The sequence below is a fragment of the Oryzias melastigma genome, linkage group LG17 (assembly GCF_002922805.2).
Source record: "Oryzias melastigma strain HK-1 linkage group LG17, ASM292280v2, whole genome shotgun sequence".
Lineage (NCBI taxonomy): Eukaryota > Metazoa > Chordata > Actinopteri > Beloniformes > Adrianichthyidae > Oryzias > Oryzias melastigma.
This window is the reverse complement of record NC_050528.1, coordinates 28,884,697-28,899,901: the sequence shown is the minus strand read 5'-3', so window position 1 is coordinate 28,899,901 and position 15,205 is coordinate 28,884,697. Positions and strand designations below refer to the sequence as shown.

Sequence of the window (15,205 nt, the reverse complement as noted above, 5' to 3'; positions counted from 1 at the left end):
CTATAGTGGGCGGGCCACAGTCTCTCTGCTCCACTCCATTCTGATCATCCTCTTTTAGACAGATAGATCCATGAATGTCTTTGTTTCCCTCGTCTGACCTGGAAGCTAGATCAAATCTGATCGGCTGGATAGCTCCAATTATTGCTCACCAATTTTGCTACAATGCTAATGTTAGGTAGGGACTGTGAGGGGGTGTAAGCTAGTGGGAGAACGTGTACACAAAGGGATCATGGGAAATGAGGGAAAGCTTGCAGTACTGCCCACTACTCAGAGGAGAATGTCTGATAAACTCATATTTAATTAAAATTTTGACCTAAAGCTGCATAATCATGATTAAATGACCACTGGGAAGGATTTTACATTCGATGAAAAGATAGATGATCGGAGTTGAAATGTTAAGCAACTAGGAAACTATTTAAAGTTGATCGGTTATTTTGGGAGCATTAAAATGAAAAGGCAAATCTATGGGTATTTGGATTGGGTTTATAGCTTGATAAGGTTTAGAAAGTATTGTTCTCAGGTTAGACTGTAGGAAAGCATAACCATACATCTCAGGCATCACTAAACACTCTATTCGGTCAGTTTAGCTACGTTCAGAAATCACATGCTAGTTTAGGTCTTTTTCTGCGATTGACTCTTATCTCATTCCTGTGTTTAAATGTGATGTTCTGTTCGGCTATGTGAATGTTTCAGGAACATTTCCTGTACTGTAGCTGGGGATCAGAGTCGAGCGACGGAACAGAAAGCTCCGATGCAAACGGTCATCTATGCAAATGGAAACAAATACCTCCGCTGTAGCAGCATTAGTCATTCGACAGTGTCTGTCAACTCCAGTGAAGCTAATTTAAATAAGCCAGCACGCACAATGTTGCTTTTCTCCTTTATGTTGACTTCATCATATAGTCAACATGCCTGCTGAAGCCGGCCTGTGACTGTTGGTGAGGCGCGTGTGCGCCAGGGACAAACCTTCTGAAGTTCTTCCTTTAACCACCCCGTTCTGATGAACTTTGAGATCTCACCACGTGGTTTAACTTTGTCAGTGAGTTTATAACATTATTTAGCACCGTCTGCTGCAAGTTTACGTGAGAATCTATTTTTAACGCTTTCTTGAAGAGCTGAGATCTTCTGCCAGACCAATTTGTTGATCATTTCAAACCTTAGCAGCAGTCATTTGCTGTTACCTTGTTAGTGCTTTCCATGTGTGGAACATTTGGAGGCTTAGATACTTGTTTTTCCTTAAACTGATCACTTGAGGATCCTTGATGTCTGGCGTGGCGGGGGTGGCATGAGGGGCCGAGCCATATTTGGATCCATGCTATGAAAGATGGGAGACTTTTGAATGCTCTCCCTGATGCGTTTTGGAGCGGTTTAACATGGGGTTTGTATGAAGCTGAATAACTCGTGAATGTCAGGTCTCCTTGTAGCAGGTGACTCTCGCCTCACACTGACACACTTTTCGAATTGGAGGCCCTGGTGGCAGTTTGCCGAGCTGTTGTTTAGCTGTGCTTGTTTGCTTTGTATGGAGGTTTGTGAAGCCATCGTGGGGGGTTTTCAGTCCAAAGGTCTCCGTAAGACGTAATGCAGAGGAACATGACAGAAGATGTTAGCCATAAGCTCACGTGTCAAAGTCTAGGCCCAGGGGCCGGATCTGGCCCTCCAGAGAATTCTGTCCGACTTTCCATGTCATTTTATTTTATTGTTATTAATGGCCTGATGTTATCTTGCTCTTATTTCTAACTTGTATAATTTTGACAAAACATATTTTTATGGAGAGTAAATATTTAAAGTTATTTAAGGTTTAAGTTGATTTATTCTGGAATAATATTCCAGCCTTTTTATTATTCAAAATTATGTTAAAAAGTTACAGTTTTAAAAATTGGCATTCTGCTAGCTTTTTGACCATTTTGGCATTTACTAAAAAATGTTTAGGTTAATTTGGAGTTTGGCTAATATTTCAGCTACATGCTAGCTGTTTTGGCTAATTCTGGCTTTTTTTTTAAAATAAAATTTTAGGCTGTTTTGGAGTTTGGCTAATATTTACACGCTAGCTGTTTTGGCTAATTCAGGCCTTCTTTTTAGTTTTTTAGGCTGTTTTGGAGTTAGCCAAAACAGCTAGTGTGTAAATATTAGCCTAATTTAGACTTTTTTTGTCAGTTTTTTGTGATATTTTGAAGTTGAGCTATTTCTTTTCAGCTACATGCTAACTGTTTTGGCTAACCTAAGTTTTTATTTATTTATTTTTATTTATTTAGTTAGTTTTTTGGGGTAAATTGGGATTTAGCTAATATTTTAGCTGCCTATCAACTTCAGCATTTTCAGTGATTAGCTTCAGTAATTTCAGCTACTAGCTTCAGCCTATTTAGCTATCAATTCCAGCATTTTCAGCTATCAGCACTAGCATCTTCAGCGGCCAAATTCAGCTTTCAGCATTCCCATTTGCATTATCGCAGGTAATGCTAAATATCTAGTTCATAATTATGTTAAAAAGTTACGGTTTTATTGTGTTTAATAAATGTTTATCCGGTTCGGCCCTCGATCTACGGTGTGTTTTGATTGGTTTTGACACCCCTGCATTAGCTGGACTGTGTTGGATGGAGGCTTTTATAGATATTGGATTCAATCACAAGTGATGAAACTAATGTAGAGTTGTAGTGAGGGATGTAAGTTGGGCTGAAATGCAGCAAAAAAACACACAGGAAAGAGTTAAGACAAACAAACAGAGAAAGTTGCATTAAAGCAATTTCCCTCCTGGTGTGTTTCTGTGATATCAGTTCCTCTTTAGGGCAGTGCAACACACACTGTGTTCATTCAAAGGCCCAGTGTCACACGCCTCTATGGAAAAGAGCCTTGAGGATTGCTCCCCCATCCAGCTCTCTTCTCCTTCTGCCCTCTGCTTCTCAGCCTCGCTGTGTCGGGCCCCCGCCTTCCAAGTCAGGCCCTTCTTTAGGACCTCCAACGTCAGCTCTTTTGACAATCTACCAGACTTTCTCAACTGTTGGCTAAACCAGTCTTATCGTTGATGCTGAAGCTGGTATTTGTTGAAATGGGAGGTTTTGAAGCTGAAGTGCAACTGACGTAGGAGAAACTATGGGGAAGAAAGCAAATATGGCCCCATTTATTTCTTGATCCAGAGTTCGGATCAGGAATGCTGTGCTGCAGTAAACCAAACTGTGCGTGTTTAAAGGGTATTGTACTTTTGCGTACTATTTCATATGATGGAATTATAGTGTTTACACTTCACCTGGCTGGTCCTTAAAGTAAATTTGTTTGTTTAAAAAAAAGAGGAGAGAACTTGTTCTATTGTCCTCTTTTCGTGAGACTTGATTAGTGGATTTTCTTCCATGTTTAACTTAATCAGTGAATCTGCTGAGAGGAGATCTCCAGGAGCACGTGATCATTTATCAGCCCGTGTCTTCCTCTGTCTCTGGTCTGGGGCTACTTTTCCCCTGTGCTCTCCGGCCGGAGTGCAGAGCTAGGGCTGAGTGCAGAGAGTCATGTGGTGGTGCCAGGGTAGAGGAGGAGCCGGTCTGAAAGACACGTTCACAGGAGGCAGCCAGGGATGTTGGCCCAAACAGTTTTTTTAAAGCACACAGAAAGTCCTGGGAAATGTCTGTCAGTTATCGATGATACGGCTTTTTCTCATAATCCTCTCCTTTGTGAAGAAACAGGAAGTCAGCAGCATTCAGCCTCTCAGAGCATCACATTTGTGGAGCACAGCTGGGATGTTTCTAGATTTTAAGGGGTGAAAAAAAACTACACATTTTCTTTTTTGTCATCTAAATTCAGTTAATGTTAGAGTAATTAAGAATATGTGGGTCACTCAGTTTATAGAGGGTTATTTTTAGTAAGTTTGGGTGTCATACCAATAAGTCCTGACCAAAGTTTTTCCTCACTTTTCTTCTTATCTGTTATTTTTTTACTACTAAAAAGCTGTCTTATAGTCCTGCATTTGGTTTGTTAGGATGGCACAGAATACTTTGACATCATTTCTTCTCAGGCTTTTTTTGTACTTCATCTGATCCTCTGCATAAGAAGAAGTTGTTTTTTAATATCTGTTCAACTTGGTGAGAAACTCTTATTGTCTGAATCCATTCACTACATAGTGGACTATATTTTGACTTTTTGTAGAGATGTTCAAATCTACAATTAGGCCCAAAAATGTCTCAGAAGCTCACTAGATTAGTGAATATAGACCACAATGCATTGCGTTTAACTTATTTTTCATGTGAATAAAATGTATTCAGTTTATTATTTTTTAAAACCATCCAAGTTTTCATCATCAGAACACAGTGGGTTCAGAAATAGTCTTTGTAAAATCTTTGTATTTATTAAGTTTTAAAGAAAAGTAGTGAGCATAGTATCTGAATTGTTTTTAAAATCCAGGGCACTAGATAGTCCTGCACTATATAGTTTTTTAGTAGTTATGAAGTAAGGAGGGAATTCGGACATAGCCTGAATGATCGAGGATTAAGAATTTGTGTAGCAGTTTTTGGGCATGTTTGATTGTGTAGATATCAGACTGTATACGGCAGGGGTGTCAAACTCAATCACATAGGGGGCCAAAAATCCAAACACACCTTGGGTCGAACAGGATAAACATTTATTGAACTCAACAAAACAAAAATTTCTAAACTTTAAAACCGTAACTTTTTAACATAACTTGAATAAAAACAGAGAGGTATATTATTCCAGAATAAACCAACATAAACCTTAAAAAACCTTCAATATTTTGAATATTGAAAGCCCCCCGGGCCTTGACATTGACACACATGGTATACAGCAACTGGAAAGAGTGACCCCTCCCCCCTCGCGTTCCAAACAGGAAGTACCCGCTAGTCCCAGAAAAAGTCCCATAGACTTCTTTAGAGAAATAAACAGGTGTTACTCAGTCATTATATTTGCTAGAATAGGCATTCTTGCTCTTATGACTTGTTTTATATGTTCTTTATAACCCTAATTTCTTTCTCATATTTTTTCTATATTGTAAGTAATTCAAGGTATAAACTGGCCAATCAGAGGCCTCGGTAAAAGCATGTGGTGCCCACTGACCCCACCTTGGATGTTTGAAACGTTTGACAGATTCTCCCGTACCGGTTTCAGTGTAAGGGGTGTGGCTTTCCAACAAGCTCACTCCTAATTAGCGAGAGTGGTTGCCATAGTAACATTGACTCAGACCGACTTGGACCAATCACTGCTTACTAATGTCGTCCCGTATCGCGGAAAAATGGCGACTGAATTGACTTCATGTCGTTGGAACCGGAAGTAATTTTTCTATGGGTGACATCACTCTCACTCTGTCCAGCTCTTTGTTATACAGTCAATGTCGTTTATGAAAATACTTTTGCATAAAAGCTAGAGCTCTGAGTCGGATATTTAAAAAAAAAAAACAGTTTTTTCCTCGGGTTGTTCATTAATGTAAGAATACGTGATCCTTTGTTTGATGCAGGTCTGGGAAACGGTTGCTGAATTACAGGTGCTGTTGTGGAAGTGAATTTAATTTGGATGTTTTAATACCAAATATCTGTTGCTCTAAAAAGCCAAGCCAATCAGAGCAATGCATACTAGACATTAAGCAGTGTCTGCAGGAAGCCCCATTGCCTTGATGCCCTTGATAGTGGAGGGTAACGTGACATGGACCCAAAAAAACCCTCAGATGGTGTGAGGCTTCATCACTTTCAGTTCAAACCCCACTTTAATTATGTAATTGCATTTCATTTCCAGCTAAATTCCAGTGAGGCTTGTCACTATTGATTGCTTTGTGACGCAACAGCGTTCGTTCTGTCATGTATATGAATGAGAGAAGATTGAGTTACCTGTTTTGGAAAAAGAAAGTTCGAAGGAAGTATTGACTTGGCCTCGTCTCGGTTTGGGTGTTTGGTTATTTTACAGCTGTTTCAGTCGCAATCAGGTCAGTTACTGCGGTTCTGCTGCTGTTCAGACATGTTTGGCAGATTTGAATGAAGAATGGAACAAGTTTTCACTCGGTACAAAATAGTTTTGTTAGTACCTGAGGAGTTTTTACTGCCATGTTTGATAGTATTTTGTGAGTTTTCTTTCTGTTGTCGCCGTGTATATTTTTGTCAAATAAAAAGTATGCTTTTTACAATGAAGTCTAAAGGGTCTTGCTAGATCCTTTAGAATAATATTTGTCATTTTCAATTATGGTTTTTGTTGCAATTGTGCTTTTTTTTCCTTAAATTGTTGTCTTAATATTTGTTGTCTTTTTCAGGAGTTCTTCGACCACGCAAAGAAGTTGTGGGACGATGAAGGAGTTAAAGCTTGCTTCGAGAGGTCCAATGAATACCAGCTCATTGATTGCGCACAATAGTGAGTTCAAAAGTATTCCTTTTCTCTTATTTCACCCCTTAGCAGCAAAACGCAGTTGTTTGAACAGCCCTATAAGATCCAGAAAGCAGGGTAACTGCTATATATTTTCAGCTCAGCCTCCTAACTACATGTCCTTGCTTTGTTTGTCCTCTTTGTGTCCTGTTGGAGGTAAAAGCCGAGCGCTCTCTCTTGTGTCAGGTCATATATGTACGCGGTTAAGATATATTTACACTGGGTGTGGCACTTCAAGCCACGGTTTTAGTTGTTCTTTGGAAAATTATATCTCTTGTTTGTCTGCTTGACATTTCCCCATGACAATATGCAAAGCGGGCTCTGACCCGTATTAAAATCCTACACTGAGGACGGATTGTACCGATGCAAAAACGCTCCGGAAGCTCTGCCACGGTTTGAGTAAATGATAATGCTTTGGCGGACGCCATTTTTTTAATGTTTCGTCAGCTTTTCAGAGTGGACAGCACCTGTGCAGCTCATGATTTTAGCTTGTTATATGCGCTGTGGTTTTCTTGAGTCATGTGATCGCTATCATGTGGCAGGTTTCACATCTTGACGGAGGTTTTTGCTGCACCTTGAACCCTGTTGGGCCCTGTAAAAAGAAGTTTGGATATGCAAAGGGAGTTCCTGGTTATAACGTTCTCCTTCTGCCTCCTCTTTAAGCTCACATGTAAACATGAGGATGTACATGTTGAGAGTGTAGCTCCCTCAAACCCCAAAGTTTGACTCCATTTATCTCTGATTAAGGTCAAAGGCAAACCTTATCAACAGCAAGAGATACCGGCTGATTGCTGGCCAATTTGTGAGTTTTCTATCTGGAGCATTAGTGGTTCTTAATGATTGTGCCCTGTCGAGTATTTTCCAGTTCTTCAGAGGATGGACTTTTGGTGGAGTGCTCCCTGGTTGTGGCGCTTTAAGCAGCAGCCGTAGAAAGTGGAGAGAAAGTCAGGTGATGGCTGAGAAGTCACATGAATCTGTAAGGTGGAGCTGATACAATCCACAGCTTGTGTTTGTTTTTAGCTGTTCACTGTGCATTATTAAAGTTATTAAGATTTTCTCATTTACTGAGCTTTGCAGTATGATAATATATAATTTAGTGGTACCATAAACAGTTAACATTTTTTTTATAACTTCCTGGTTACAATTGTGAATGCAGCTGCCTTCTATATGTAGAATTCTGGAAGAGTTTTTAATATTATGAGTTGATATTATGAAATCACTATCAGTGCTTCAGCAGCTAGCTGGTGCACTGATAATAAAGCTGTCCTGTGACATGAGTAAACATTAACATTGTAAAATGAAGACAATGAAAAGCATGGAGTATTTCAATTGAGTAGTAACGGTTCAAAGGTGAGTTCCCTGCCTGCTTTTGAACTAAGCTGCTTTTCTTTCAATAGTTCAAGTTAGACCTCCACTTAAAAAAATAAAATTATAGTAATTTCTCATTTTAATTTTTTTGTCTTAGTTACTCTTTGACATCTATTTATTTAGAAAGTATACCTGGTATCCAGTTGTGGTTTTTGGTGCATAAATTATGGACAGGAAAAGATTCTGATTATATGCTTTAGCATTATGAAGTTGCCTTTTCTAAAAACCCATTTGTAACCTGAAGCTTTGTTTATGATGGAACCATTGGAAAAAATATATATTTCTCAGCTTTCTTAGAAACTAAGCTGAAATATTGGACTGGCTCAGATATCTTTAGATTCAAATAGTTACCGTTGCACTCGAGTTAAAGGCCCACTTCAATGAAAAAAAGTTTGTTTTTTTGGGGGGGTGTTTTTAACATGTTCTTGTATAATGTTTTTCATGATGGAGGACATGTATGAAGAAAATTAGGCTAAAAATGGCATTTCTGAGTATTTCTTTATCCAATATGTTGTGAATCAGAAGCAGACATAAAAAATCAATTGGAAAAAGAACTTATTGATGACATAGAAAATACACAAAGTCTTCCTGCTCCGCTCCATTCTACATCATCCACCTTACAGAAAAATAGATCCATGAACGTCTTTGTCTACCTTGTCTGAGCTGAAATCTGGATGTCCAGCTGATATTGCTCGCCATTTTTGTTGCAGCGCTAATGTTAGCTTGGTGGTGTGATGGTTTTAAGCTAGTGGTAGAACATCTAAACCAGGGTTCTCAATCTCGATTTACCTTGAGGTCAATGAAGGCGGAGTCTGGCTGAGACTGGGCTGTATGGAGTTCCATTTGTGCCAAAAATATGTTTTTGCATCCACTATCTATATCTTTGGTCCATTGTCTGTGTCTACTGAACAAGTTTATTGAACATTTGTTCATGTCTATGTACTACTAAACAATATCTTCGGGACGGGAAGGGGGGGTGGGGTTGCTCCATACAAACAGCCCCACCCACAAGTCAGAAATGACTTTCTGATGAACTCCAGCCGCTCTGCAGAAACCATGTTCTTGAGAACACAACAAGTTTGCGTAAAAACATGATCATTGGGAACACTTTGAAAATAGATAAAAAGAGGGTCAAAGTGGGACTTTAAAGAATACTTAAATTGATGTTGGAGTTGTTTAACACTTTTACTGTAATTTTTTAATTGTGAACACGATTATCGTAATTCCAGTAGATTCTGAAGGAGAAAAGCGGCTCACGAGCCGCTTTTCTCCTTCAGAATCTACTGGAATTATCGTGTTAACGGTCAAATAGTTACAGTATGTTAAAGATTTTGTGTTTGAGCGTCACTGACGACGTCTCAGGTGTTAAAGAGTTAAATGACAGTTGTTAAAGCTGTGTCGCCAACCGCAAAACTTCATGTGTGAACAGAAAACAACAGGAAAAAAACATCTAAAAATTTAGGAAAGGAAATGACTGGTTGTCTTGCTGATGGTTGAAGGCCCCAGCAATGCTCCTGCAGGGGCTTAAAGGGTTCAGACTGAAACCCGGGAGAGTCGGACTGTGGCCGATCACTCACTTCCCCTCTCGGCTTTAACCTGCGAGTGAACCGTGTGGATGGAGGGCATTCGCAGCTCCTCTGTCCTACCTGGCAGCAGACCTGTCTGTGTGTCAGTGACCACACAAACACACGTATTGTTGTTATGACCGATCACCTACACTAACTGAAAACAGACGGCTTCAGCTGCCGACTGGGTTAGAGGTAAACGCAGTTTGTCATGTTGGACGCTTTGTTAACACACATGCGTTTTGAACTGGAGTTTCTGTCATTGGTCTGAGCTTGGTTTCATTTTGTTTGCTCTTCCTCTGCTGTAGGATGCCTTCCGTTCTTGTTTTTAGGATTGTGAATATAAATTATTTCAGTCACTTAGCAAATCAAGATTAGTCGGGGTGTACATGTTGAACAGATGGGCAGCCGCTGTGTTGTAAGCTAACAAGTTCTTATAAAACCACAAAAGCTCCACACAGTGAAGAAAATGTGTTAAATAGTGAAATGCATATTGCTCTTATCTGTGGTAGAATCAAATGATATACCTCTGCCATTTGGTCGGGGTTGTCCTTCACAGACCTTGCTCCACTGCAGATATTTTTCCAGCCGGCCTAACACTGGCTGGCCCATTGGAGAGAGGCACAGGAAATAAGTACTGGCCAATGGCGAGAGCTTGTTATGCCAAAGAGCATGTTCATATCGATGCTTTTGGAATCCTGTCACCCATTGATCTGCCCTCTGCATTGCACATTTATACGTTTTAAGAGCACAGATATGTGTCTGTCAGTTGATTGATTATAAGCTATTTTCAGCTGTGGCAGGCTCGTTCCATTGCAATGCCTTGGATGTGTCAACGGCAAAATCAAACACTTCTTCACACGCATAATCTGAGCTCCCAGGATTGGTCCATGGAATTTCCCTCATGAAAGTATGCTATGGCTGGGATGCCAGCTGCAGCAGCAGCAGCAGAATGGACCACAGGAAAGCTGTTGATGGAGTCGGGCAGGATTGTACACCGCTGAGGTGTGAGGCCTAGGAAGGAAACGGAGAGGATTTGGGGTCAGATTTAGGAGCAGGCTTAGAGAGAGACCTGACTTAAATGCTGCAGGATTGTTTTTGAAATCTTATTTAATTTTGTTGAAGGGCCTATATCGTTCTTTTCTTAAGCCTTTCAGAGGAAACTATATCTATATCTATGATGATATATGATCGTTGGCACACAAAAGAACAAATTATTTCTGAAACATTATTATTATTATTATTAAATATCATTAGCTCTTTTCCTACCCGGAAGTAAGACAACTTGATCTCTGAGGCTCCGCCTTTTCCTTGTGGGTGCCGCCCATTTTATGACCTCATCCTAGAGCCGGCGTTTCACCAGAAAACAAAGATCCAAATTTTTGGATAGCCAAAAAAAATGTGACAGCCGGCCAGGCGTCTGTAGGAGACCAATATTACTTCCATTACAAACAAAACGATGATGGTTAATAGATTCATCTTGTAGTGAAATTTGGTCACAAAATCCTGACAACACCAGATGAACATTTCAGGAGTCATTGAAATGATGAAAACATTATATTATGTTCTGATTATCACTGGCTGTGAACGTTTCTGTTTTCTTTCGTCGATCACCGTATTAAAAATCCTCTTTGCTTTCATGTGGATCATTTTCCTGGAAACGCGCACCGTTTCGTCTTTGTACCTCCACCAAGAAACCGCTTGTGTTTTTGCTACAGCAGTCTTCTCAATATCGCCTGTCTACTTATGCCATTCTTGAATACATCTAGGATCCACCGCAAATGTTGTGCAGATTCCTCACCAGAAAGTTCTTTGGCATTTGCCACCGCACGATGCCATCGCTACACAACACAGACACCCGGCGTCTGCATGACTGTGCCCGGTCACCATAGAGACCGCGTCTAACAGTAACGTACACCTGCTAGACCCGGTGGCTATTGGAGACGGGACACAATTGGAAGACATACAGTATTGTGCATTTAACCCTTGTGCTCTCTTATGGGGTCCAGATGACCCCACTTTTAATGTAAACATGCCTAGGATAGCACAAGGGTTACAATAAGTGTTTTGCTAAGGACTGCGGAGAAAGTGGGATTGTCTTTGGCAGTGCAGACTATTCCCAGAAGGGGCTGTTCTCACTCTGTGGGGCTGTTCCCGCTCGTTTTCGTGGGTTTGGGTGGTCAGAACGCAGGTTTTTAGAGGAATACTCAGAAATGTGTGAATGGATCAAAATACTGTTTTGGAGTGATTTATAGTGAAGAATGAACAGTATAGTACGCTGAAAAAGTCTATGAAAGTTGATCATGGTATGGGCCCTTTAAAATGTCATTATTGAAAGACTATTTTTCTGGTCACCAAAGCCTCCTCCATACATTTGGGCCAAAATATTTTATTTTTGTTATAGGAAGAATAATATTTCAATAAATATTGACAGGTTTATTAGCAAAAAGATGGGACTAGCGAGGCTCAAAGCTGTTGTGGGGCATCCTGTTTCAAATTTAGACTGATTTGATCACCAGTATGACTTAAAATAATCAGCTTTATGGAAAACCATCCAACAATCAGTTTCATGGATGTTGCATCTAATCATAGAGATGAAAACTTGTCTTGGAGCTGGGTAATGGTGTATTCAGACTGTATTGGACTAGTCTGTTGGTTCAGACCGACTCCTTAACTTTGCATTGGTTTGTATTCAGACTGCCGTCTACCAGACATTTCTGTTCCAAACCAAAGCTTATAAGCAAAATCACATGACTAAAGCTCTCTTCAGTCATTGGTCAGGTATTTCGAGGGCGGGGCAAAGTAAGAAGAGAAAGAATAATGGAAGTCCTAATCTTTGCGATCCTTATCCGAATAGTTTACTGATTCAAACGTCGGCTACAACACTTTTTACTGCTACTTTGGTACAACGGAGGCATGCTGCAAGACGGTTATGAGGAATCCACTGCTATGAACGTACACTGTAAAGTGTTTGACAGGCAGATTGTCTGGAAAACAGTCTGAGTTGAAAAGTTGTTTCCTACTTTGTTTACATCCCATAATGCCTGGCTACAGTGGCCATTTTGGTCCAGCTGTTCCACTCCGAGCATGGAGCCTATTCAGACTGAGGAGCGAACTGAAGTTCAGCCCAATTGGAAACGAATCAAGACCCCTTTCAAAGATGGGTCCGAGAGTGGTTCCTGATGCCGGACCGGGGGCCACTTGAGTGTATTCAGACTAAAAATGTGTTCCAGATTATCAGTGTAAGCAAGCTCTGGTTCACTGTAAGCGAATCAAATGTGTCCAGCATACACCCTGAGTTTATCTCTGTTGTAAAGTTTGTGTCTAAACTTGTTACACGCCCCTAGTGGTTATTTGGTGAACTGCAGGTAGCTGCAGTTGTTTCAGTTTTGAAGTCGGCTTCAAACAGGACGTCAGGAGACTTTTCCCTTCTAAACTCATTGTCATACAATAGCCTCTCACCAAACAATTACCTTTGCATTGAGACAAATGTGAAGTCAAATTTCTGTTGTGAATTGCAATGTCTGTGTGTAGAGTTTGAGCTTATATGCTAATAGATACAAGGACATTCTTTCTTTCTTTTTTAACTTTAATCTCTAAAAATGGTCATTTGTAGTGTCATGCGTCTCACAGCGCACACAGGTCAGGTAAACTGCACTTTCCAATCATCATGTGGCCGTCCAGTGTTCACCTGGATAAGGCTAAAGGTCACACGTCACCAACAGGCGGTTAGTTTGGTGAAACTCTAAGTTCTGAGTGAATCCTGCAGTGGGACTGTTGTGAGTATGTGCTGATTTTTCAGGATGGGTCTGGTTCTTGGCCCAGGCTGCGGCTGTTGTTGGGGCTGAGGTTTAGTGCTTGTCACGGGACTCTTGTCACCAGCCTGGGGGCCACTGACAGTCATCTGGGGCAGTAAAGTGCTAAGAATGGTGGGCATTGTACGCCATCCCCGGCCCCTGAAGGGCCCACAGAAACAGAGGGGCTGCGCTCCACCAACAGTTGCTCTCCTCAATAAGGAGCCTTTTCTGTTCACGGAAGAGCCCGAAAGAGTGATATTTATACACTGCCTGCATGTCACTTCTGCTTTTTTATGTCTCCAATAAGTAGCTTCAGTATTCAGTGTTTTGCTGATTTGGTCTGCACCGTATAATAGCAAAAGATAATTGTTGCTGATTCTGTCTGAGCCCTGGGTTCGCTCTTTTCAGACATTTATTTATGTATTATTCATTCAAGGCAATGTTTGTAGTACTACTCATTTTTGATTTCTTTTTTAATTCAAATACTTGAAACATATTTACAACAGCAGTGTTAGCACAAAGTATAGTAGCAAAATAAGCAACTTTACTTCAAGTAACTCGACTTGTAGAAACTATGAAAATCCACTTAAAAATATTCAGAAGCAACTTGTCAAATATTTGTGTATGTCCAAGAAAATCTAATATTTAAAATGGTAACTGGCATATTCTTGACTAGATTTTTAGCTCTTAATGTTGTTTAATTTCAGTAGCACTCTCTCTCAAGATGAACTAGACTGTTTCTATTATTAGACCTAAACTTTTTACATTTCCGGTTCTTGTTTATTTTAGCTTTTGGTGTTGTTGTTTTAACACATTTTCCTGCAGAACTATTGAAAAACCGTTTACATACATGTATAGTTTCCTGTTGAAAAGGCCTTAATCTAGATTAACAAAAACCTTTGTGTCTCTAATCAGATGACCCTGAAGTCAGCTGACTGAGGAATAATCAAAAGGGGCACTATGGAAGTGTGTATTTTTAATTTATCTGAAAGTGTGTAGTTGTGTGCTTTTGTGCGTGATTTCTTAGTAAAAAGGAGGAGTGGTTTTGAGATGAACTGAGCAGGGATCTGTTGGGAGCTCAGTGGGATTTGATCTACACAAAATGCTGTCCTTAAGGTTGTTAGAGCCCCCTGTGGGACCGAGTCCTCCTCCTCTCATACTATCCCTCTCCGTCTCTGCCTTTCTTTATCTGCTGTTGCCTTCTGCCATCTCTTGAGGCCTGAAAGAATAGAGAAGACATTGCAGAGCACATGAGAACACATGCTAAGTCAAAGAGAGAAAGACAAAGTTTGTGCACCTTTTTAGTCTTAAGCGTTGAATGTGGGACAGAGGTTAATCTTTTCTGTAAATTTTTAATTTTTTTCTGTTGATTTGCTGTAGTTTTAAAGGAAAACTGTCATTGCCGAACCTTAAACCATTTGAGAGGTGGGCAAAAGGGTAAAAAGAATCTAAATCTGCCCTGTACTGCGAACCGCACGTTTAATTGCCCCAGGAGAACTGCTGACAGTCGGTTTATGTTTGTCAATCACTGTTTCCACGTAACTGTCAGGTTAACCCTTTTACATCGGAGCTCCAGTGTTTATGTTCTTTGGTTTACTGTAACTATTTAACCGTTGACATGATAATTCCAGTAGATTTTGAAGGAGAAAAGCGGCGCTTTTCTCCTTCAAAATCTACTGGAATTATCATGTTAACAGTTGGAAGAGTCACAGTACAATAAAGATTTTGTGTTTAAGCATCACTAGCGCGACTCCGGTGTTAAAGGGTTTAAGGAAACCTGGCGAAGGAGTTAAAATTTATCATGTTTTTTTAGTGTCTGGTATGGATTAGGGCTGCCACGGTTAGTCGACTAATCGACTATTAAAATAGTCGACGACTAATTTAATAGTCAACTAGTCGTTACATTATACTATATGCAATCGGAGTGTAGTAAAGTTGGACAAAATTGTGAGTGTTCAGCACCAAAAAAAGTGCTTTTTAAAAAATTTTATCCAGTGAGACCAAAACTTAGTCTTTTGTGAAAAGTAGTTCCTTTGTTTCAGGTGTCGAGCCTTAAATATATTCATGGGCTATATTTTCATCAGTTTTCAAATTAATTCAAGTTTATCTAATATTTTAGCAACATGCTAATATTGG

General features: G+C 40.1%; 1 protein-coding gene across 4 annotated transcripts in view; it reads left to right on the top strand.

Annotated features, from left to right (window-relative positions):
- gnal (guanine nucleotide binding protein (G protein), alpha activating activity polypeptide, olfactory type) overlaps positions 1-15,205 on the top strand; it is a 62,613-nt gene that overhangs the window by 24,028 nt on the left and 23,380 nt on the right. For all 4 annotated transcript variants that reach the window (XM_024281664.2, XM_024281674.2, XM_024281681.2 and 1 more), the window contains exon 5: positions 6,230-6,327. In XM_024281664.2, coding sequence (XP_024137432.1) covers positions 6,230-6,327 — 98 coding nt within the window. The remainder of the gene's footprint in view (positions 1-6,229; positions 6,328-15,205) is intronic.